We start from the raw sequence: 25,624 nt of genomic DNA on the forward strand, positions 1-25,624 counted from the left end.
GTTCCTCATGAATAGATATTGAGAAAGGCGCGATTGGTTGAATGGCTTGTTTAAGGGAAATATGGCTTGGTTAGGAACTTAAAAGAATGTTTGCATGTTATTTCACAAAATTCCCCCTCTTTCTTTCTTTCTTTCTTTCTTTCTTTCTTTCTTTCTTTCTTTCTTTCTTTCTTTCTCTCTCTCTCTCTCTCTCTCTCTCTCTTTCTTTCTACACACACATACACACACACACACACACACACACACACACACACACAAATTAACTGAGTATCTCGTCGTTGCCGGGTAATATTCACAATAGTGTGCCTTGGCGAACTTTCGGAATAGTATATCCATGCTATAAACCAGGGAGAATACTGGAGAAAATGATTGAAAAATTAAAGAGAATTTCATAATGGGAATTCAGAAGTGGCTGTGTGGTAAGTAGCTTGCTCACCTCATTGCGCATGTGCGATTCAGAGTTGTATTTAACACTGAAGTGATAAAGATGTGTTTTTGAAGCCGTCTTAAATTGAAGATTTTTGAAACTCAGCTGTAAGGTAAGACTTTTTTGGCGGGTTCAGTGGGGGGCCTGTTATTCGCCGCAAATATTTTTTACAAACAAGAAGTCCTCACTGGATTCTAGTCTGCCGGCAGCTGAGTGAATATTTTTTCACTTAATTGTAAAAATTATTATTTTGGTGGGCGTATCCTGCCTCAAAATTTTGCTTGAAAATTATGTTTGTCCAGAAATAACTCTGTGGGAATTTCAACAATATTGGAGTACATATGAGAAGAAAATTGGAATGATTTTTCAGCAATTAACTGTTTAACAATTGCGTTAAATGTTTGGCCGGGAGTACCGTGTGGTCCAAAGTTTTGTTGTGTTCTGAACTGTTTCTCTCTCTTCATCTTTTATTTAAAAAAAAACTCTTTATTGAACTGTTAATTTTTTTCTCCTTCCTTTTGTTTGGACTTTTTTCTCGTCTTTTTCCTTAATTATTTTGTATTTTAAGAACTGTGTTTTTGAACTTTTTTTAAAAACATGGCAAAGAACAATTAAAAGTTGGTAGAGTGGGAAATTACACCACCCAAAAGATGGTTAAAAGAACTTGAAAGTAAGACGGTTGTTTTGAGAACCTACTCTAGGACCCTCGACACCATTGCCGTTTTCAAAAAATATATATATAATCGAAAGAGAACTGGCAGAATTTAAGCCGGCGATTAAGTTTATCTCTCGGGGGGGATGGGTCAAATATGTAACCGTGTGGTTGCTGTTTGACTCCCTAGAAGTGGCTTGTGAATTTGCGAGCCAGCCCCAGGAGGGCAATTAAATTTTTTCTTCCCACTTATTGTGGGAAGAAGTTGACGAGGGCTAGGGTTTGCAGCTTGCCACCCGGAGTTGGGCCCATGTGGATAGGAGATACTATCCGCCAGGGTCTGGGTGGCAGTAGCACAAAGCTCCTCAACGTGAATATTCTGCCTGCGGTTGACTGGGAGGGGTCAAAACAGCCTTTGACCCTATGGACCCAGTCAGCCGACAGTCTGGTATTTCCAAACTTTTTGAGAATGGCCGGCTCTAGATATTCGATGATTCTTGAGGGACGCCCCTCCCTCCAAGTTTCGTCGGTGCCTGGATCCTGGCCATATAAAAAAGAACTGTCCTCAAGGGCAAAGCAAAGTCCTGGAATGCTTGACGGAGACCTCTGTAGAGGAGAGAATGAAGGTGACCGAGGAGACGGAGGACTCGTCAAAGAAGAGCCGCAAAAGGAAGAAGGTGAGCAATAATGGGTGCTCACCGAAGGGTCCTGGGGATGAGGGAGGGGAGGCGAATCTCCCGGTCACGGAGGAGACGCACCCTCCCTCAGTTGAGAAGAAAAAAGAGGAAGGCAATCAGAGATAGGGCACCGGAGTGTCCCGGAGTCACGTCGGTGGGATTGCGCCACCGGCGGGAGTGGGGAGACACTATTGGCGGGAATACCTTTGGCCTTCACACGGGAGTCCGAATGGTCACAGATAGCTGTGGAGGTTATAGCGTTGATCGTGTTATATTGGGACTAAAAGAGGAATATCGCTTGTGGCCGGGTGATGCCGACTCGGATCCCGCCTTAGTTTTAAATGAAGCGTGGCTGATGGTGGAGTACACGGGCACATGCGATGATGAGGTGGAAAATTGACAAGAGGTTAAAATGTCTCAGTGTTATAATGTGTAAGAGGCTTAGCGCCTCATTTGTAAATGGACTTATTAAGTCAAATAATTGTAAAAACGGAGGTAAGTGGTTCAATATCTCGGTTTGTTTTTGTGTCTAAATGGCAGTAAGAGGTTCAATACCTCGTTTTGTTTCTTGCGAAAAAAAAAAAATAATAATGTTTTAGAGAAGCGAAAATTGGCAGGCGTTTTTATCTTCTCCCATTAATATCATTTTATTTCACCATTCATATCATCCATGTCTCTGTCCAGCCCGCAAGCTACTCTGTATCATGCCTTTAAGGCAATATTTTTTGCAATAAAGTAGCTTGCTTACCAACCACATGGTTCCGAGTTCAGTCCCACTGCGTGACACCTTGGGCAAGTGTCTACTAATATAGCCTCGTGCCGACCAAAGCCTTGTGAGTGGATTTGGCGGACGGAAACTGAAAGAAGCCCGTCGTATATATGTATAGTATTATAATATATATATATATATATATATATATATATATATATTATATATATATATATATATATATATGCGTGTGTGTGTGAGTATGTGTTTGTGTGTCTGTGTTTATCCCCCCAACATCACTTAACAACCGATGCTGGTGTGTTTACGTCTCCGTAACTTAGCGGTTCGGCAAAATAGACCGATAGAATAAGTACTAGGCTTACAAAGAATAAGTCCTGGGGTCGATTTGTTCGACTAAAGGCGGTGCTCCAGTATGGCCGTAGTCAAATGACTGAAACAAGTAAAAGAGTAAAAGAGTATATTCCGTTGTAAATAAAGATGTGATTGTGAAATAAAACTTCTATTTCTTCTATACTCGAGACCATGTAAGAACGGCCGTACATGTTTCAGTAAAGGAGATACATTCATCTGTAAATGCAGACCTGGATACACTGGAAGCTACTGTAATACATGTAAGTATAACATAAAATATAGCCATAATTCATAGGCATAGATTTATCATAGATTTTGTTCTACAAGTATATTTAAAGAGCCAAGGTAGGTTCCTCATGAATAGATATTGAGAAATGCGCGATTGGTTGAATGGCTTGTTTAAGGGAAATATTTCGGGTTAAACTTTGCATATAATTCCAGTCGATCCTCTCTCTTTCTCTCTTTACACACACACACAGACACACACACACACGCACATGCGCACATACATATATATATCTGTGTGTGCACTGGCTACTATTAAGAACGGATCGAATAATACCTACTTTTCTGTTGAAGTGCACATCTTATGTAAAACACTTTCAATACAGTAAGAATAAGAGCATCACAGCAAACCACAGCACATACCCAAGGCACACAAAGCTGCGCTCGATAGTGAAGTGAAAGCACGCTATAAAAATAAGACTACTGAATAATAATAATAATAGAAACACGTTACGTGAGGAGAATGGTAATGGGTACGGGGTAGATGATGGTGGTGGTGGGTAACGACAACGATGATGATGATAGACGAATATTTTAAATATAAATTTCACATATATTTTTATTTTCAAAGCATTATGCAGGCGCTTATATTATATTGTTTACAAGTTTATGTGTCGAATATTTTCAGCTTCGGACCCTTGTATATGTAAAGTGTATGGTGACCCTCACTATGGAACGTTCGATGGACAAATGATACATTTCATGGGCACATGTAAATATACACTGGCTACTATTAAGAACTATTAAGAAGAATACCTCCTTTTCTGTTGAAGTAAAGAACGAACACCGAGGGAATAACCGTGTATCTTACACACGTTTAGTGGATGTCAAACTCACTGGTTTCACAATTCGTCTGTTGCCAGCTAACAAGATCTTGGTACGTACATTTTGTCTCTCCTCACCCTATAGTTATGTAAATGTATAAGAATCCAAAAGATTATTCAGCTTGTCACGTTGTATTTTCGTATGCCATGCACTTAAAAAACGGGAACCAATGAACGAATCGATGATAATCGAAATCCTGGTCTTAATGAAAGAAATTTAAGCCTTAAACTTCTTAAAAGAAAGAATTATGGAAAGAAATATTTGTAATATTGAACATAACGAAACAATATTATGATGCTGTATAAATTTGGAGTCGGGAAAAAGATTTCGAATACCGAACTCAAAGCAATTGGTAGCGAGCCGAGTTCGAAATATGTATTTTCAGTGAATAGTTTTTGATGTCTTACAGAGTATATCATCGACATTCTCAACTAAAGCATGCAATGGTAAGTATTTATATAAACTTAACATAAAGTCACTGGAAGCTGGGATAGATAAAACGCAAGACAAAATGAATTGCGTTAGCAGATACGGCTATTTGAATTTAGTTCAAATTAGCACAAAGTAGATGTAGGGGTTTTTAAATCAAAGCTGGACCTCTTCATGTCGAGAGTCCCAGATGAGCCTACCTCACGGCAAGAGGTGCAAATGAGGGTAGCTATATCAAACTCCATTCTTCACCAAGTCCCACATATTAGAGGAGGCCCCTAGTAATAACAGTGTAGCGCAAAACGGCGGTGCATCAGCATGGCTGCAGCTCTGAGCTAAAACTTAAAAAAAAAAATTATGCATTAAAATAGATATAAAATAATTTATAGAATGTGGAATTAATCATAATATGTATAATAGGATTTATGACGGTTCGTAGGATTTGCCATACAAAAAATAATACAAGAGTATAACCAAATGATCTCCAATCGTTGGAATAGTAACAAAATATTTTTCAGTTTGTGGTTTGGTAAACACGTCAGCAGCTGACACAGAGTCTACTTATTTCCAATATAAATTTATATATATATATATATATATATATATGTTGGCCTGCTCGCTTAGCCAGCGGGGTGGCGTCATTCGAATGCTAAAACAATGCGAACGCATTGTGACCAGCGATGTGTAGCAACATCTGATGGTCTGGTCGGTCACGTGATATATATATATATAATTATTATTATTTTTTTTTTTATTTTTTTTTTTATTTTAATATTTATTTCTGTAAAAAAAAATTATTTATATTTTATTTTTATTTCTGTAAAAAAAAATTAATTTTTATTTTTATTTTTTTTCGCCCCCGTACAAAAAAGCAATCAATTGAATATGTACTAGACATGAAAAACAAATAAGGATTTGAGATTTGTTCGACTAAACTTCTCAAGCATGGGCAAAGTCCAATGACTAAATCAAGTAAAGTAGTAAAAATAATACATGCATTATATATAAAAAAAAATACTTGATTTCCATACCTGTCCTATTTTCTTGAATTTAATTTTCAGATAAATTCAGAAGAGAAATCGTTACCCGTAAGAAATTATAAAGAGTTTTCAGCCACGTACTCTGTCGGGTGGATTACAGTTACCACTGAATGGGGTTTGAAGATCATGTTTGATGGTAGACACAGAGTCACTGTTACATTACCACCAATATTCGCCGATCAACTGACTGGAATCTGTGGAGATTGTAACGGAGAAAAAGATAACTTTCGTCCGAAATCTGGTGAAGATGTTTCTCAGAAAGCAAATAAATTTTCTTTAATTGGTGCCAGTTACCAAGTTGAAGATGACAGTGATAAACCCGAAACAAAGTAATGATTATTTTCTTTCTCAAACTCCAAAATCAAAAATAAATATTATGTAAATTGTTGATAGTATACGAGGGACGTTCAATAAGTAATGCCCCTGACCCACTTGCATTTGTTTGATCTAGCTGAAATTTTGCATGTGCAATTATTTATATCTCTATAGATTAATTGGCAAATTACAGCTCTGAACTAATTGTGGTTTCTGATTTACAGGTGTTTGAACTGAGTCAAGTGTGAAATGGAGACTGTTGAGTGTCGAGCAGTGATCCTGTTTTTATATTTGAAAGGACGCACACCACGGGAGACTTTGATGAAATGAAAGTAACTTATGGTGATGATGCCCCATTATATGACCTTGTAAAACGCTAGCATCGTGAATTCAAACATGGTCGGAACTCAGTGGAAACAGCTCCCAGATCTGGTCGCCCCCTTCTGCCATTGATGAGGCATCTGTCCGTCAAGTTGAGGCTGACATTTTAGAAGCTCGACGCATAACTATTCGCCAAATAGCCCATGAGGTCAAAATTAGTACCGGGTCTGTGGAAACTATCATTTATGACCATTTGCATACGCAAAAGGTGTCTGTCAGATGGATTCCCAAGTTGCTCACACCTTTCCAGAAGCAAGAACGCGTCGAGTGCTTGAGGATGAATTTGGAGAAGTGCCAAGAAGATGAGTCAAACTTTTTCAAAAGACTGATTACACAGGATGAAACATGGGTCCATCACTATGATCCAGAGACCAAAGCCCAATCAATGCAGTTGAAGCACGGTGACTCACCTCCTCCAAAGAAGGCAAGGGTTCAGCCCTCCGCTGGCAAGGTCATGCTCACAGTCTTCTGGGTCCAGGACGGAGTAGTGATGACAGATTTCCTGGCAAAGGGTACCACAATTATAGGAACCTATTATGCTTCACTTTTGAGGAAATTAAGAGAAGCTATCAAAATCAAGAGGCAGGGCAAGATCAGCAAAGGCATCCTCCTCCTGCAGGACAACGCTCCGGTCCACAACTCGCTTGTCGCCAGATCAGAAGCACAGGCGTGCGGCTATGAACTCCTCCCCCATCCCCCCTACTCTCCTGACCTTCCACCCTCTGATTTTCAGCTCTTCCCAGCCATGAAGTTGTTTTTGAAAGGAAAGCGTTTCCCAGATGATGCAGTCTTGATTTCTGAAGTCACGTCGAGGTTGGAGGACCAAGCTGGTGTCTTCTACAAAAATGGTCTCCAGAGCTGCATCAAACGATGGGAAAAATGCATAACTCTGGGTGGTTCCTATGTAGAAAAAGACTAATAAAGTTTCGTTGCTCTACTGCTATGGGAAGTGGGTCAGGGGCATTACTTATTGAACGCCCCCCGTATCAAATGGCGCAATGAATATGCCACAGTATTATGTCTTATTATCAAGATTTAGCTGTTTTCACGTTAATCTGTGATTATTCACATTATTTACATTAGACGGATATGTCTCCTGATTTTGTTTGTTGTTACCACAACGTTTCCGTAGAATTTTGAACCCTTGGTTCTCATTACAAAGGTATTTTTTTGCTTATGTTGTTGTTGTTGTCGTTGTTGTTGTTGTTGTTCTTCTTCTTCTTCTTATTATTATTATTATTCAAAGGAATTGAACTCGCAACTTGGATTTAGAATCCCGCGCTCTTAACCATTACGCTATATGCCCATGGGCAGTTATTGAGTCAGTTTTAGGGGTTATAAAACTAATATAGAACGGTTAATGAGTGAGCTGGCAGAATGTTTAGAGCGTGGCAAAAAATGATTAGCGGCGTTCCCTTGGGTTCCATACGTTCTGATCTTGGGGTCGATAAAATTACCAGTCAAAACCTAGGTCAATGTTTTCGATTAGCACCCATACCGATAAACCGCTGGTATTGTGCTGAAATCTTGAAGTATGGTTATTTAAGATGGTCAGCCATAAATAAAAATAGTTTCCGTTACGGCACACATCAAAATGTTTAGTATTATTTCTGTCAGCTTTTTGCGTTCTGCGTTGAAACGTTGATGAAGACATCTTTGCTTTTCATCTGTTCAGACTCGATAAAGGAAGTAGAAATCGAGATGAAACCGACTTACTCCATCCTCTCAAACCTCAGATTTTGTGCCTGTCGTAGAAATAACTATTTATGTTTTAACTTTGAAAGTTTTCAGTCAAAGCGGAGGAAATGTGTTACGAAATTACCGCCGAGGTCGACTTTGCTTTTCATCCTTTCAGGGTCGATACATTAAGTACCAGTTGCATAATGGGGTCGATCTAATCGACTGGCCCCTTGTCCAAAAATTTCGGGCCTTGTGCCTAGAGTAGAGAAAGAATTGGACTGTTCTAATCGAGCTGATCGACGATCAAAGAATGCGCGCATGCATGACTTGCATATGGGTTGTTTATTTGCTTCTGTTTTTATATATAAGGCAAGAAATGAGTTAAGAATGTTGGATGATTTGGTAAGATTTTAGATGAAGGGAATATTTGACATCTGGAATTTTGTTGTACATCAGACGCTACAAAAGTAGAGAGATGTGAATCATAATTAATTAACTCACCAGTAAGTTTTTACTCAGAAAATACGCATGGTTTCTAGTTAGCAAATGAGAAATCATACATCATAACAACTATTCTTAACTTCATCATTTCGCTTTCTATTTTTATTTTCAGATGCAAAGTGAATGATGTTAATTCGACTTGTTCAAAGGAGCAGACAAAAGAATGTGATTTAATGAATGACAAATCTTTGAAGCCTGCATTGAAAAGATCGGAGCTTCGCATCTAGAAGAATACTTGGAGTCTTGTAGAATCGATGTCTGTAGTTATCACAATGATCCTACGAACCACCACTCTGTTTTCTGTCGAATCATTGAAGGTTTTGCTACAGAATGCGAAAGTGTGGGAATTTTCGTTAATTGGAGAGAAATATCACAATGCCGTAAGATTTACTGTTTCTTTACATTCCTCTAAGAACATGATATATGGCGCATTACATCTTGATGTGTCCAAGATAAGATATTGTCGAATTACATCTCAGTTCTTCGAGAGACTATGAAATAATATTTGCTAAATCCTTCGAATATATATTGTTCGACTGTTTGGGCTTTTAGATAACACTAATTCATAAACTCAAGAAAAAACTTTCGATGTCTGATCAGTGAGTATCCGGACTGTTGCTATAGTAACGAAGCCAAAGCAAATATCTGGACCACTCGTACATTTGTGCGCGGTGCGTACACTGTCTGCAACTATCCGTCGACCTCTGAGCTGGTATCACCATGACAACTTTCTCTGGCATGGTCAATGCGACGATCATATGTTACACGCGTCCATTCCAAGAACTGCTGTAAACAGCAGAAGTGAGCTAGAACTTTAATACTTCATGAGTTTGCACAACCGTATCCAAAGTGAATTCCTGCCAAGCGGCTTCAGTCTACGTGGTTTAGCTTCGTTACTATCGCAACAGTCCGTATACTTAGTGATCAGACCTCGTATTTCTGTATGTATATATAACGAAGTATAGAATTCTGAAATGCCTCCAAGTGCATTACTTAAGAAATTTGCGAATAGATATCAGCCTTTTTTCAACAAACCTTACTGAATACGCGACACAATTCTTCTTCGATATATTGTAGAGACTTGGTAGATTTGATTTGTATTTATTAGAATTTAAGTTGATTATTACTTTCGAATTCGATCCATCCCTGTTTCTTATACATAAATTTTCAGACAAATATTTGATATTTTGTTTGATTCCCAAAACATTGCACTGAAGGTTACATATTATCGACATAGTTATTGTGTTCCTCGTAAATATTTTGCTATTTATAAGAAAATACCTGTTTGTTATGATTCTCCATTGTATTTTATTCCAGCGATGAAATGCAAGGAAAAGGAAGAGTTCCAATACAAGACTAGCAGCTGTCAACCTTCGTGCGCTGATAGATCACCAAATTGCACAGGTTCCAGTCAAGGTGTGTGTTTGTAGACAAGGCTTTATTCTGAGTGGTGAACAGTGTGTACCTGAAACAGAATGCGGCTGTATCGACAACAAGATATATATGAAGGTAAAATACTGTATGAAAATTTGTATACATAGATGAAAATAGATACTAATACACGCGCGCACGCACACACACATAGACACACATATACACAGACTCAGACAGACTTTGGGCTGTATAATAAATACCATTAGGCATAAAAGATATGGATAGGTTATCATTTATTAAATTAATTACTGTTGGTGTTTACTTTGGAACCGACCATCTGGTCACGATGTATATTTTCTTTATATAAAAGCTCACGTGTTACACTAACAGAAATTAAACTAGGATTATCAATGATAGCGTATTCTAATGTATTATCATACGTGATAAAACAAGGCTTTGAGCTTCAGTCTTAGAAACACCATCAATATTCTACTGGAATATTTTAAAGTTTCATTAAATGTTCAGTCCATAAATATACACTGGTATAATAAGGTTTCAATTTATTGAAACTTACCTACAGGTTAATGAGGAAATTATATCAGCAGCAGATTGTAAACAAAGAAAATATGTAAACCTGGTAACGAAGTCGTAACAGAAGATATCACTCCTTGTGTGTGAAAACAGCCACTGCGGAATTGAAAGAGGAAGATATGCCTGTGTTTGTAAGGAAAATTTCATTCTTCAGAACGGAAAATGTGTTCACACTGGTGAGTAAAGGTTTTGTAATTATTATTAATGCATTTTCATTGAACTGGTAATTTTAGGCAAATATTTGTTCTTCGTTGTTTTCAAGTATAATTGTAATACACTTTTCAAATTTTAGTCGAAATCCAATAATTTCTTGTGAGGTTGTAAGTTGATAAAATGGGGACCAGTCTTCAAGTAGTACTTGTTTTATTGATTAGATAAGAATGAGAGGCACTGCTTGACCTGGGCGGAATCTGGATCCAATATGCCAAGATGGACGAAATTCTGCTAAGTATTTCTGCGGTGAAGAAACGATTGAACCAGCTCTCTGGCTTTTTTTATAATAATGGTTACAAATTTTGGCAGATCGCTACAAATTTTGTGGAAGGGAAGGAAAGTGGATTACGTCAGCCCAAGTGCTCAACTGGTACTTATTTCATTAGCTTTGAGAAAATGAAAGCCAAAATTCAACCACTGAGGAAATTGAACTCAGCGCAGTAACGATTCTGCCCGCGCAGCAGTAACAATTCTGCAAATTCGTTGCCTGAGATTCAGATATAAATAACAGAATGCAAATATTGGGTTAAAATCTCTTTGAACAGAATAAGTCAATGATTGTTGGGGAGATATGAACAATAGAAAGTTAATCGGCCCGGAAAGAGTGAAAGGCAAAGACAACCTCGGCGGAATTTGAACTGAGAACGTAGATGCAGATTAAATACTGCAAAGCATTACGCAAACACACACAGACATACACACACATGTATATATACATATATATATATACATACATATATATAATATATATATATATATATATATATATATACACATATACATATATATATTATATATATATATATATATATATTATATATATATATATATTATATATATATATATATATACATATACATTATTATATATATATATATATATATATACATATGTATGTATATATATAAATACGTATATAGATATAAGCATATACAAAAAAAAATATATATACTTATATATAAATGTATATTTATACATGTACTTACGTATATATATATATATAAATAAAATAATGTATAAATATATGCATATATACATACATATAAGTACATACCTACGTATATGTATATATACATGCATACCTGCTTATGGACATCAAAAAAACTTTTAACACAATAAGAAACGAAAACATAAAAACGAAAACATAGAAAACGTACTTTTTTTCGAACAGCGAAAAATACAGAGAAACGAGACATGCAACAATAAAGAATATTCCCCTTCATAATTTTCCCCTGTTTCATCTACACTGCTTCGCGAAGGCAAGGACAATACGCGACTTCGTTGTAACAGTACTTCCCGAAAAGTAAATCAAATAAATTTTGGGATTTTGCGGCGGAGGGTGAAAGTGGTAACAAGAACAGGACAGTGAAAACAAGACAGTAAAAACAAACGGTGAAGGCTGTTGAGCCAAGACGATAGATAAATTATTATTAACGCTAGGAGGATGAGCTATGAGAGGAGACAGTTTTGACTTTAGGAGAGAAATGGAGAGAAAGATAGATTCCCTTTCGTCACGTGTCAGCAACGAGAGAGCATATATATATATGTCATATATATATATATATATATATATATATATATACTCTTTACTCTTTACTCTTTTACATGTTTCAGTCATTTGACTGCGGCCATGCTGGAGCACCGCCTTTAGTCGAGCAAATCGACCCCGGGACTTATTCTTTGTAAGCCCAGTACTTATTCAATCGGTCTCTTTTGCCGAACCGCTAAGTGACGGGGACGTAAACACACCAGCATCGGTTGTAAGGAATGCTAGGGGTACAAACACAGACACACAAACACATACACATACATACATATACATATATACGACAGGCTTCTTTCAGTTTCCGTCTACCAAATCCACTCACAAGGCTTTGGTCGGCCCGAGGCTGTAGCAGAAGACACTTGCCCAAGATGCCACGCAGTGGGACTGAACCCGGAACAAAGTGGTTGGTTAGCAAGCTACTTACCACACAGCCACTCCTGCGCCTATATATATATATATATATATATATATATATATATGTTGTTGTTGTTCGTTCCTTCTCGATCCATGCCTGGCTCATAAGGGCCGGTTCCCCGGTTTCATTGGAGTAGGTTCCCCATCCGGCAGGGACGCCGGTCCGTCGCAGGTGAGCTGCTAGATGCCAGAAGAAAGACTGTGAGAAAGTTGTGGTGAAAGAGTCGGTTGTAGTTCGCCATTATCTTCTGCAGGGGCCGCGTGGAGCTTAGGAGTTTCCCTCATAAACACACACATCGTCCTGCTCTAATCACGAGGCCATGTGATTGCACACACACACACACACACACACACACATATATGTGTGTGTTCGTGCGGTTACCATCTGGAGAGGCTCCTAAAAAGCAATGTCATATCTGCGAACATGCTATAAAGCATCATGGTTTGTATGGTGACGAAGACACAGTATACGTTGGTAAGTTTACTCTCGATATTGTTGGATATTCGTGAAATCAAGTTCCGCCGAGGCTGCATTTGCCTTTCGGTGGTTTACAGAATATGTATCAGCTGTAATCATCGAGTCCCTCCCTCAACGTTTCAGACCTTTTACCTTTAGCAGAAAGGATGTTATTTGACATTCGAATGTGGCAAACTGGTATAATGTTTAGGAGCATTTTTTCTTCCTTACGTTCTGAGTTCAAATTCCGCCGAGATCGACTTTTATCCATTCGGGGTCGATGAAATAACAACCAGTTGCGCACCGGGGTCGATGAAATAACAAATAGTTGAGTACTAAGGTTAATGTAATCGACTTGTCCCTTGTATCCCAAATTATAGGCCTTGTGCTCCAAGTAGAATGGATTATTATTGGCAGCCGTATTTCTATTGTGAATTCTGAGACGGACTTTACACGCTGCACACATTGAAGACAATTAAAAAATCACGTTAGATATTATTAGTTTGTGAATAAATTAGTTATTCATATAACAATTGCATTAATTATTTAACAGTTGCATTGTTCTTCTTAATCGCAATTCACTCGACTGAGTGGACTTGTGATCGAAGGTGTTCTAACGATCACCACCTCCTCGTAGAGCCGAGCTAACCATTTATTTCTTATCTTTTAAGGTTCTTTCAGAGTAAAATGTAGTTATCTGTCTGTGTTTGGTTATCTATCTATCTATCTATCTATCTATCTATCTATCTATCTATCTATCTATCTATCTATCTATCTATTATCTATAAATATCTTATCTATCTATCTATCTCTCTATCTATCTATCTATCTATCTATCTATCTATCTATCTATCTATCTATCTATTTATCTATCAATCTATCTATCTATCTATCTATCTATCTATCTATCTATCTATCTATCTATCTATCTATCTATCTATCTATCTATCTAATTTGCTTCACTTTGTTTAGTTCTCAGCTTGCTTGTTTCCCGGTATTTGAATTGAAAACATTGTATTTTATATAGATAAATATTGATATGTTTTAAAGATTTCTAAAGTTTTTCATTTTTTAATACTTTGCAGGTTTTTCTGAATGACCTATATCCTAAATTACGTCAAGTAAACCATTATATGTACAAGCACAAATAAAGAGTCTAAATATCTATTTGAAAAAATTCTTAGTCTTTCTTTAAATTCTTCTTTTAAAAATGTTTCGTCTTTAAAATCTTCTTGTGGTTATTAGAAATTGCTGCTGCTGTTTGTTTGTTTGTTGAGCGAAGCGGTCTTCGTTCTTGGGAGAAGTCCGAAACGTAGTCCTTTGCTATTCGTAAGACCCGCAGAAGAGAAAGCAGGCCAACCCCCGACACCGAGAGTATCGACGGATAGATGAATGCGCATTCAGTCTCAGCCGTTGCGTAGGAAGTCGGGGACAAGAAACAGGAGGAAGAAAGAGTGAGAGAAAGTTGGGGCAAAAGAGTACAACAGGGTCGCCACCACGCCCTGCTGGAGCCTCGTGGAGCTTTAGGTGTTTTCGCTCAATAAATACACACAACGCCCGGTCTGGGAATCGAAACCGCGATCCTCCTACCGCGAGTCCGCTGCCCTAACCATTGGGCCATTGCGCCTCCACTTGCTACTGCTGTTGATGTCTTGCTTTTGCATTTAAATTATTTCTAATAACTAATTGATGCATTTGAAAATGTGTTTGCCATACCTTATTCTTAACTTTGTTTTAAAACTATTTGAATGTTCTTACTAAATATATCTACGACAATCATCCAACCGGCCTCACTCTGAGCTCTGTAAATTTCTTGGTATAAATTTACTAACAACTCCATGATAATAAAAGTGTCTTGTATTCTTGCATGTGTAGATATACATAGACACAAATATGTGTAAGTTATATACAATGATATAGACAGATACGTGTGTATATATAAACATAAACATACAAACATACATGCACGCACACACTCATTCACATACAAATACATAAAAATATTTGAAGAAAAAGAGATATCCCACACATGAACAAATGTAGGGTTGGAAATGTATCTGTGTTTAAATCGAATTGTAGTTTTTAATTTTTTAAGCAAATGTATTATAATACCTAAAAAAAAAAGAAGCACTCCGTCGATTACGACGAGGAGGGTTCCGGTTGATCCGATCAACGGAACAGCCTGCCCGTGAAATTAACGTGTAAGTGGCTGAGCACTCCACAGACACGTGTACCCTTAACGTAGTTCTCAGAGATATTCAGCGTGACACAGAGAGTGACATGGCCTCGTGGAGTTTTAGGTGTTTTCGCTCAATAAACACTCACAACGCCCGGTCTGGTCTAACGCTGCTCTAACCACTGGGCCATTGCGCCTCCGGTATTAACCATAAGATAATGCAGGGTGATTATAAACAAGAAAAAAGCAACAAAAATGGATCGATATTTCGGTACAATTCGGTGAAACTAAGAGGTTTTTTAAAATACTTTTCCTTTTCAACCTTAAACATACATACACATATATATACATATATATATATAAATAGATGAGTGTATTTTACCTTGTTAACAATTAACACGGAAAAAATAAATAGTTACCAGGGTAGCAAAAATCTCACAAGTAAAGGATGTTGTAACTCCTTGTTTATAAAGGTAGAAACTTCGTGTTTACGTGGAATATTTTGAATAATATATGAATAAATAAATGGAGTTTAACGCAGGTGTAATCAAATATTTTTACTTTCGACACATGTTTCGAAAATTCCACTGATACTATTCAAAAGAATACATGGTATAAACAATGCAATCTTCTCCTCAGGAAAGTGAAAAAAGCGAAACTCGTCACTAAGACATTTTAGCAAAAAATGATGGATTTGTATAGCGATAGACAGAACGCTATTAATATTGTTAAAAAAAACGTTATATGATATAACGTCATAAGTAGCTAACAGAAAGAGTAGGGATATTAATAGTGAATGTTAAATATAAAGGAAATTAAAGTTTCAATTATATATAATGATAGAGGCTACTTATATTCACTAAATGTATGTTTTTGCCAATGCTTACATCTGTAGGCTTGCTCTATAACCGTGTTTACTAGAGTATTTTTTAGAAAAAAATAATGAAAAATAGCTCAGAATTGCAGAGAAGACAGAATTCCTTGCCTTTGTCATATGGTATCGAAATTGAGAGAATCAACTATTCTAAATGAAATTGTTCATTGTGGTCTTTTAAATCCCAAATCAGTTTGCTGAGACCGGTACTATTACGTTTATTTCTATCCCTAAATGTTGAGTAATGAATAGAAATTCTCTTAGATAACTCTAACGATGTGATTCCAATGTAAAATCGTACTTTATTACGAGTACTGATTATACACTGGTATATAGAATTTTAATCTTAGAGTTACTTGACATAAACTTAATTCTATTGGAATTGACTTCAGATACAATAACCTTGTTATTAATATTTCTAGAGGGTTGGATGGTATTAGCTAAATTAATGTTAGTATTTGTAAATGTATTAATAATTAACAGTTTGTTATTATGTGAAGAGATAATTTGCAAGAGATTTTTTGTGTTTGAAAAACCTATCCTAACCTTATGTGAATTGATAGTAGAGTAATATTTAGAATTGTTTGGAAAATTCCCAGCAAAAGCTTGACGAAACAGCAGTGGGAGATTAGATTTAATTTGTCTCCTGTAAGGAATTATTAACCAAATATTTTTACTAGTATTCATAGCGTAATTACTTTTGAAGGTGTTATATTTACTTTTAGATCGATAATAGGGGATTAAATAAGGGTTATCTGCCTTCATTCGCTTTGTATCGGTGCGTAATTTATGTTTGTAATCAATAATTCTTTTACGACTAGAAATCTTATCTACATTATTGAATTTACAATTAGACTGAGCAGAATCAATGTAGAAAATCTTCTCTGTATAACTTGCTTTAATTAAGGCAGAGTTATAGAATTTAGCGTTATTATTGAAAATATCAACATTAGCAGATAATTTAGATAATCTAAATGAAATATTCTTAACTAAGTTCTTAGTAATTGCTCCAGGATGATTACTAAATTTGCTAATGTACTTTAGATTGGTTAACGGTTTACGATATGGGAAGTAAGTGTCACTGTGTAAATTAAGTGTAATATCTAAAAAGTTGGCCTTCGTCATATCGTCATCAAAAACGATTTTAAGCCCATTCTACTGAAAAAATTAACTAAACTATTCTTAACTTTTTGTACCTTTTGGTTGGAAACATTTTGGAGGTAAACAATCATCACGATATAGACCTCCATAAATGTTAGGGAACTCTTCAGCCATTTCAAAAAGAATATATATATACAGACCAAATCAGCTATCTGTGCTGAATCAGAACTTCCCATTGGTATATCGAAACTATCTGGTGTGTCTTTACGGACCCACAACTTACCATCAAATTTAATAATAGATCTTCTGGCTGCCAACACAACATTAATTTCTTCTCGGGTGAGACCAGCTTTGTTATGAGCAAGCCAAAGAGCCTTATTAAGTACTATTGGATTGATAGATGAATAAAAATTAGAAATATCAAACTGAATAAACTTAGTACTCACCTTATTGGTAATAGAACTAAACCAGTTAACTACTTCAAACGAATTAGTCCATAAACTAAGTTTTAATGTTTGATTAAATTAGGATATATTTATCTAGCATATTTTTACTAAGGATACCGATGTCAGAGCTAGAAGGGCAGATAAGCCTTAATGATGGGTTAGTAAAAAATTTAGTTTGCGATCCTTCAAAATGAACCGAGGTAGCTTAGGATCAAGTGGTTCTGTCTTCATTTGTAGGTTATATTTCACCATGATTTTCATAGCCTCAATGTTGGCTTTCTTAAGTATTCTTTTATCAGCAATTTTATACTTTTTCTGAATTTTTTTTTTAAGTAATTCCAAATAATAGTCTTTATCAAGTATGTATAGATTTCCAGTCTTATCAGATTGAACCAACATAGTATCCATAGAATTGATTTCTTTGGTGATGTTGCGAAGATACCTCAGATGTTTATTTCTTAGTGTTGATCGTTGAAAATTTACATGTCTTACAATGGACCAGAGATCATATTCAAATTGCTTCAATCTTGGGTTAAGCGGTGGACTATTTTTAAATTTAAATAACTTGTTGAACTCAGATGTTTTATCATTAGCATGTTGTTGAGTGTCATTTTTGTCAAAGAAAAAGGTAAGCCATCTTATTCGGTTGATGAATGAATTTATCTTATTGACAAGTTGTTTAAGGAAAACATTCTTAGGTGGAATAGGAATGTCCTTAAGAGATGCGTTAATATTCAATAACTCCATATGCTGTAACTCTTCAGTTAGCAGGTTATTAATAAACCTGATTAAAGTATATAAATAGATGAGTGTATTTTACCTTGTTAACAATTAACACGGAAAAAATAAATAAATAGTTACCAGGGTAGCAAAAATCGCACAAGTAAAGATGTTGTAACTCCTTGTTTATAAAGGTAGAAACTTCGTGTTTACGTGGAATATTTTGAATAATATATGAATAAATAAATGGAGTTTAACGCAGGTGTAATCAAAATTTTTACTTTCGACACATGTTTCGAAAATTCCACTGATACTATTCAAAAGAATAAATGGTATAAACAATGCAATCTCCTCCTCAGAAAAGTGAAAAAAGCGAAACTCGTCAATAAGACATTTTAGCAAAAAATGATGGATTTGTATAGCGATAGACAGAACACTATTAATATTGTTAAAAAAAACGTTATATGATATAACGTCATAAGTAGCTAACAGAAAGAGTAGTGATACCAATAGTGAATGTTAAATATAAAGGAAATTAAAGTTTAAATTAGTGTAAGCATTGGCAAAAACATACATTTAGTGCATATAAGTAGTCTCTATCATTATATATAATTTAATCTTTAATATCCTTTATATTTAACCTTTGTCTGCCTCTTCTTTTTTCTTAACTTTGCTTCCATGAAGAATTGTCCTTGCAAGACCTCTGCATCTTCTTACATGGTTATGTCTCTCAGCTTTCTTTTTGTTCGCCGTTGTGACGAATTCATAGGGACCAAAATGATGTAATTTACATAAGTCACATGCCTACGTCAGACAAACAAGGGCGATGCTTCCTGCTGCTAGTCCATACATTTAAAACAAGGAGCCATTTAAACTCATTATAATGTAGTATGTTAGTTCACAGCACATGCATTTTTATATCAAATTACACAATAAATAAGAATAATTGCAGCAACTTTACTAATAAGAACGCAGGAGTGACTGTGTGGTAAGGAGCTTGCTTACGAACCACATAGTTCCGGGTTAGTCCGACTGCGTGGCACATTGGGCAAGTGTCTTCTAGTATTGCCTCGGGCAGACCAAAGCCTTGTGAGTGGATATGGTAGATGGAAACTGAGAGAAGCCCGTCGTATATATATATATATGTGTGTGTGTGTGTGTGAGTGTACGTTTGTGTGTGTGTGTGTATGTTTATGTGTCTGTGTTTGTCCCCCCAACATCACTTGACAACCGATTCTGGTGTGTTTACGTCCCCGTAACTTAGCGGTTTGGCAAGAGACACTGATAGAATAAGTACTAGGCTTACAAAGAATAAGTCCTGGGGTCGATTTGCTCGACTAAAGCTGGTGCTCCAGCATGGCCGCAGTCAAGTGACTGAAACAAATAAAAGAGTAAAAGTAAAAAAGAATAAAAATAGCGAAATACTCAATAAATTAAGCACACAAATGCTTAACACTTAAAAATATATAATGAAAAATAATAAAAAAAGTGTTAAAAAAATCATATCTTGAAATTCATCTGGATTTAACGGTGTATAATTTTAAATCCGGAGTTAATAATTTTATCAGTTATAAAATTATTGCCAAGACGTTTTTCAACTTTGTGTAGAACATACGGACAAACACGCCATTACAATAGTTTATTTTAAGATTAAGACGATCAAAAAGGCTCGGAGTATGAAACTATAGGATTAACAATCGCTGTTGTTCCGGACCAAACATAAAGAACTCATAAAGATTTACGACATATATACACAAACAAAAACCATCAAAAAAACATCAAACATGAACATATATACATATGTATACACAAAAAACATCAAACATGAACATAGTCGTGTTTTTGAATATTATATCTCTTTACTCTTCTTTACTCTTTTATTAGTTTCAGTCATTTGACTGCGGCCATGCTGGAGCACCTCCTTTAATCGAGCCACTCGACCCCGGGACTTAATCTTTTGTAAGCCCTGTACTTATCCTATCGGGCTCCTTTGCCGAACCGCTAAGTAACGGGGACATAAACACACCAGCATCGGTTGTCAAGCAATGCTAGGGGGACAAACACAGACACACAAACACACACACGCATATTATATATACATACATTCGACGGGCTTCTTTCAGTTTCCGTCTACCAAATCCACTCACAAGGCTTTGGTCGGTCCGAGGCTATAGTAGAAGACACTTGCCCAAGGTGCCACGCAGTGGGACTGAATCCGGAACCATGTGGTTGGTAAACAAGCTACTTACACACAGCCACCCTCCGCGCCTGTGCAAAAGAAAAGCTGTTCCCTATTTACACATACACACACACACACCACACACACCACACACACAAACACACACCACACACACACACACACACACAAGCACCCACAAACACACATGCGTGCGCAAATATATTATATTTATATAAAACTTGTGTTTTGCATTCCGGCAGATGTTTATTTCCGATAAATATCGATTATAATCACGCAACAAATAATTTGTTGTTTCGTGTTTTATATATTTACCTAGATTTTGTATTGTTTTTCACGTAACAGCTCGTAAGTACTTAATCCTTAGTTGTCCATAATATATTGCTTATTGTTGCAGCGCATGGGTCAATGGTTAGAGCATCGGACTCACAATCATGAAGTAGTGAGTTCGATTCCTGACGAGGGCGTGCTGTGTGTTGTGCTCTTGAGCAAGACACTTTATTCAGGTTGCTCCAGTTCACTCAGCTGTAGCAATGAGTTGCCACGTCACTGACACCAAGCTGTATCGGCCTTTCCCTTTCCTTTGTGGTGTGGAGAGGAGGAGGCTGGTATGCATGGGTGACTGCTGGTCTTCCATAAAAACCTTGCCCGGACTTGTGCCTCGGAGGGTGACTTTGTAGGTACAATCCCATGGTCAGTCATAACTGAAGTGGGTCTTTACCCTTTTAGTGATAGGGGAGTTGGGTCATCGATTCTCTTGTTCTATCGATCTTGTTAAAATTACGATCGAATGCTTAAGCTTCAACTGATAAATCGTATTCTTTCTTTTTTTCTTTGGCCATGTTCAGTCCACATGAAGGACGAAGGCCTCAGCATGTTCTCTCCAACAACCACGGTCTGAGGTGGAGGCCGTGATTTTGAACTTGAGAACATACTGGTTTGGTGATCGTATTCTGGCACACTGGATTGACATGACTTGGCAGAGGTGTGCAGCTTTTATACTCATATCCAGGAGTAAAGTTGCCCAACTGGTACTATTTTATCCACCTCAAAAGGAAAATCGACCTCGGCGGAATTCCAACTCAGAACGTAAGCACAGAAAAAATAGCGCTAAACATTTCGCCCGGCGTGGTAACGATTCTTATTGCTTTATTGCCCACAAAGGGCTACACACAGAGGGGACAAACAAGGACAGACAAACGGATTAAGTCGATTACATCGACCCCAGTGCGTAACTGGTACTTATTTAATCGACCCCGAAATGATGAAAGGCACAGTCGACCTCCACGGAATTTGAACTCAGAACGTAACGGAAGACGAAATACCTATTTCTTTACAACCCACAAGGGGCCAAACACAGAGGGGACAAGCAAGGAAAGACAAAGGGATTAAGTCGATTATATCGACCTCAGTGCGTAACTGGTACTTCATTTATCGATCCCGGATGGATGAAAGGCAAAGTCGACCCGGCGGAATTTGAACTCAGAACGTAACGGCAGACAAAATACCGCTAAGCATTTCGCCCAGCGTGCTAACGATTCTTATTTCTTTACTGTCCACAAAGGGCTACACACAGAGGGAACAAACAAGGACAGACAAACGGATTAAGTCGATTACATCGACCCCAGTGCGTAACTGGTACTTATTTAATCGACCCCGAAAAGATGAATGGCATAGTCGACCTCCACGGAATTTGAACTCAGAACGTAACGGCAGACGAAATACCTATTTCTTTACTACCCACAAGGGGCCAAACACAGAGGGACAACTGGTACTTCATTTATCGATCCCGGATGGATGAAAGGCAAAGTCGATCTCGGCGGAATTTGAACTCAGAACGTAACGGCAGACAAAATACCGCCAAGAATTTCACCCGGCGTGCTAACGTTTCTGCCAGAGCGCCGCCTTCAAAACGTATTATAATACCATACCCGTTTCAACAATGCTTTGCTTGTCAATAGTAAAGAAAAACTGTTTAAGAGATACTGAAGATACCCTAGAAAAATCGGTAAAACTGGTTTAAAAATGAAATATTCAAACAAACTCCAATGTTCAGTTTTAAAATTTAATAGTATCTACTTGTTAGTATAACTATTTTTAATACGCTTATTAAACTACCATAGCGGTTTTAACAAATTTTTGCATCCAATTTTCAATGGTACACAATAAAGTTTCATAGAGATTGAAAGTATAAGAATAAATTTGGTAAAACACGCTTAAAAATCAAATGTCCATACATCATCATAACCACTTGTTAATATAAGTTATTGGAAGCTACTGAACTCAATCAAATATAATCGATATGCAATTCATCAAATATTTGAACCTTTATCATTTTCTAAATTTATTGAATATTGGTATTTGTATGAACATTTGATGTTTTAATCATGTTTTACTGAACTTTCTTGCTTATCTTCAATTTCTTCCTTATCAGCGCAAACCCCAAATTTGTTGAAACCAGTATGGTATATATATATATATATCTATATATATATATATATATATATATAGCGGAGTAACCACATAAATGTGAAATAAGGTGGAATAAAGAGTACTCAAATACCAGAGGTAGAGTAATATGCTTTATTTAAAAGCAGCAGAAATATAACAAAAGCTGTTACTCCGACGAATGGGAACGTGAAACTCTGAGTAACAGCTTTTGTTATATTTCTGCTGCTTTTAAATAAAATATAAATAATAATTTTAAATTTAAATAATTAAAATTTTTTAAATTCTAAATTTCATATTTTATATATTTTGTAAATTATATTAATTATTTTTATTTTTATGTTTTGGTTTATGTTTTTCACTGTTTGATTTGCCTAATAGTGGTTTTATCTCTAATTTAATTTATATATATATATACACGGATACCCACGCATATATATACACACACATTGGAATGACAGGAAATACCTTCAAAGCGAGAGACACACCATTTGGGTTCGTTTAGATATAAGAATAAAAGGGATGCTAATCTCTTTGCCTAATATGGCATGAAACGTCGACAACCTACCCAAATTAAATTGAGTATCATATCTAAGCTCAGCAAATACAAGGGATGAGGCAGTAGACGAAATCTGTATATCTATATCAGAGAAAAAAGCATAACTTCAACAGCGAACATTTTGAAATTTAGGGATGTAAACCGCTCTCTCTGTATGCACAAACAACAATTTAAACGACGAATTTTCAAGCAAGACACCCTCGTCCACCTTGCCACATATCCAACAAGGATAAATTTAAGACATGATATTGATTTTAAGAACAATACGCATAACAAACATTTACTTCTAGTAGCTTGTACGGCAGTTCTAAATTCAACAGGTATACTATACATACGCATAACACATCTACAAGGCATCACACAATTTGCAAAATATTTTACGAACTTGTAATTTCATGGACTTTACACACGTTCAGAATCTGTTGAAATCCCATAATTGATAAGAAACATTCACGTACGCTCCCAAAATACAGGAGTGTATCACATGTTGTATACACGAATATATATTAATACATACAAATATATTTATTTGTAATGGCATAAAAAAGCCCCAAGGTTTTACTAAGTAAAATTACTAACAGGCTGTACTATTTTCCGATATACAAATTGAACTTTTGCGGACCAGAATTTACTGCTAAAATGAGTAGGCCAACTTATAAGCAAAGATGAATTTGGAAGACAAAACATTCTATGTGAAATGCAACATTATCTGGGAAAATAGTGTCGATGTTTGAATGTTTACACTATATATTTACACTATATATTACGTCGATTTGTATGCCATAAAATATACTATTACGAAGTGATTTTGGTAACCCTTATTCTCTGAGTGAAATTGAGTAGATGGGGGATGAAGCATAAGCTCAAAGAACTGATCTTCGGAAGTTGATAAAACTTAAAGGGAAACATTTGCCCTTTAGTGGGTTACTCACTGTTGTAAGAACACAGACCAGCTATTACAACCACGAAAAGTAGTAAAGAGATCTCTTGAAAACAAAATAACCAGTGTATCTTTATAATAATTAGTACGTTAGGTTTCGTATTAGCTAGATTCAACAATGCTCTTCAGTGTTGGTTGGGGTAAGAAATATTAGTAATTATAGAATTGGTAAACTGCAGAGAGAAGCCTAGGTCGATTCTTCATGGTTATGTGATTAACACAACCGTAGCAAAGCATGCGAGCCAAAAGCACACGGGACTCTCGGAAGGCATCGAAATCATTTTAATCTACGTCCAATTTGATGAAGCGAATGTTCTGCAATACAGTGCAAGCAAAATGAAACCTTTATGTACACACATTCACGCATATATGTGCACGCCCTTACGCGAGGGTGAGTCAAAAATCATATGGACACTTGTATTCACTCCTGTCTTTTCAATGCACTTCTAGCGGTTCACAACTTGCTTATTCTATCGAAGACTTTCGGCTGGTCACGCAGCCATTCATGCGTCGCTTCTTGCTCTTCTTCACAGCAAATCGACGAACTCGTAAAGGATGTTTGGGCGACCCAAAAGAGGTGATTAACGGAAGGGGAGAGATCTGGAGTGTATGCAGGGTTTTCCAGCAGCTAAAAATAAAATTTTTCAATGGTTTCAATGGTGTGGGCGGCCGTATATGGGGTGGGCGTGAATTGTCGTGCTACAATAAAACTTATTTGATGGTAGACCTCGGCGTTTGGTGCAAATTACTGGTTTCAATTTGTTGACTAACATTCTACTGTTACTGGCGACTGTAGACCCACTTTCCAGGTAATGTTCTTGCATAGGCCCTTTTACACATAAAAAAACAGTTAATGTAATTTATTCTTTGGAAGTTTGAGTTTTTAATGTCTTTTACGCTTGTGATTTTGGGTGTCTCTACTCTATACTCTGCTGTTTCGATTCTGAATCAAAGTCTCATCCGTGGCTCTTTCCAAAAAACACTTTCCCTTCATCGTTGTAGCAGTTGAGTAAGCGTTGGCAGATATCCACAAACTCCGTTTATGCACTTCTGCAAGCTATCTTGGCACCCATGTCGCACAAACCTTACAGAAGCGAAGTTTGCCGTGGATAATTTCGTATGCAGAACCATGACTAATTTGTAGAGAACATGCCACCTCATCAATGTTCACTCGTCAGTATGCCAGAACCATCTCTTGAGCTCTTGAAATCTTCACTTTAGCGATGGAGGTTATTGGCACCCTTCTCCCTCTTCGTGTTTCATTCTTGTTTGGCA

At 36.7% G+C, this 25,624-nt stretch overlaps 1 protein-coding gene and 1 long non-coding RNA gene across 2 annotated transcripts in view; both read left to right on the plus strand.

The window, feature by feature from the left end:
• Positions 1 to 9,718: 9,718 nt before the first annotated feature.
• Positions 9,719 to 25,624, plus strand: part of LOC115209194 (zonadhesin-like) — a 42,471-nt gene continuing 26,565 nt past the window's right edge. Inside the window, exon 1 of the mRNA XM_036500902.1 lies at positions 9,719 to 9,802. Coding sequence (XP_036356795.1) covers positions 9,797 to 9,802 — 6 coding nt within the window. The 5' untranslated portion in view covers positions 9,719 to 9,796. The remainder of the gene's footprint in view (positions 9,803 to 25,624) is intronic.
• LOC115209154 lies at positions 12,825 to 14,058 on the plus strand. The gene is made up of 2 exons (XR_003881317.2): positions 12,825 to 12,906; positions 13,974 to 14,058. It is a non-coding gene; the product is annotated as an uncharacterized LOC115209154 (long non-coding RNA).

Source organism: Octopus sinensis, linkage group LG3 (genome assembly GCF_006345805.1).
Source record: "Octopus sinensis linkage group LG3, ASM634580v1, whole genome shotgun sequence".
NCBI classification, from domain to species: domain Eukaryota; kingdom Metazoa; phylum Mollusca; class Cephalopoda; order Octopoda; family Octopodidae; genus Octopus; species Octopus sinensis.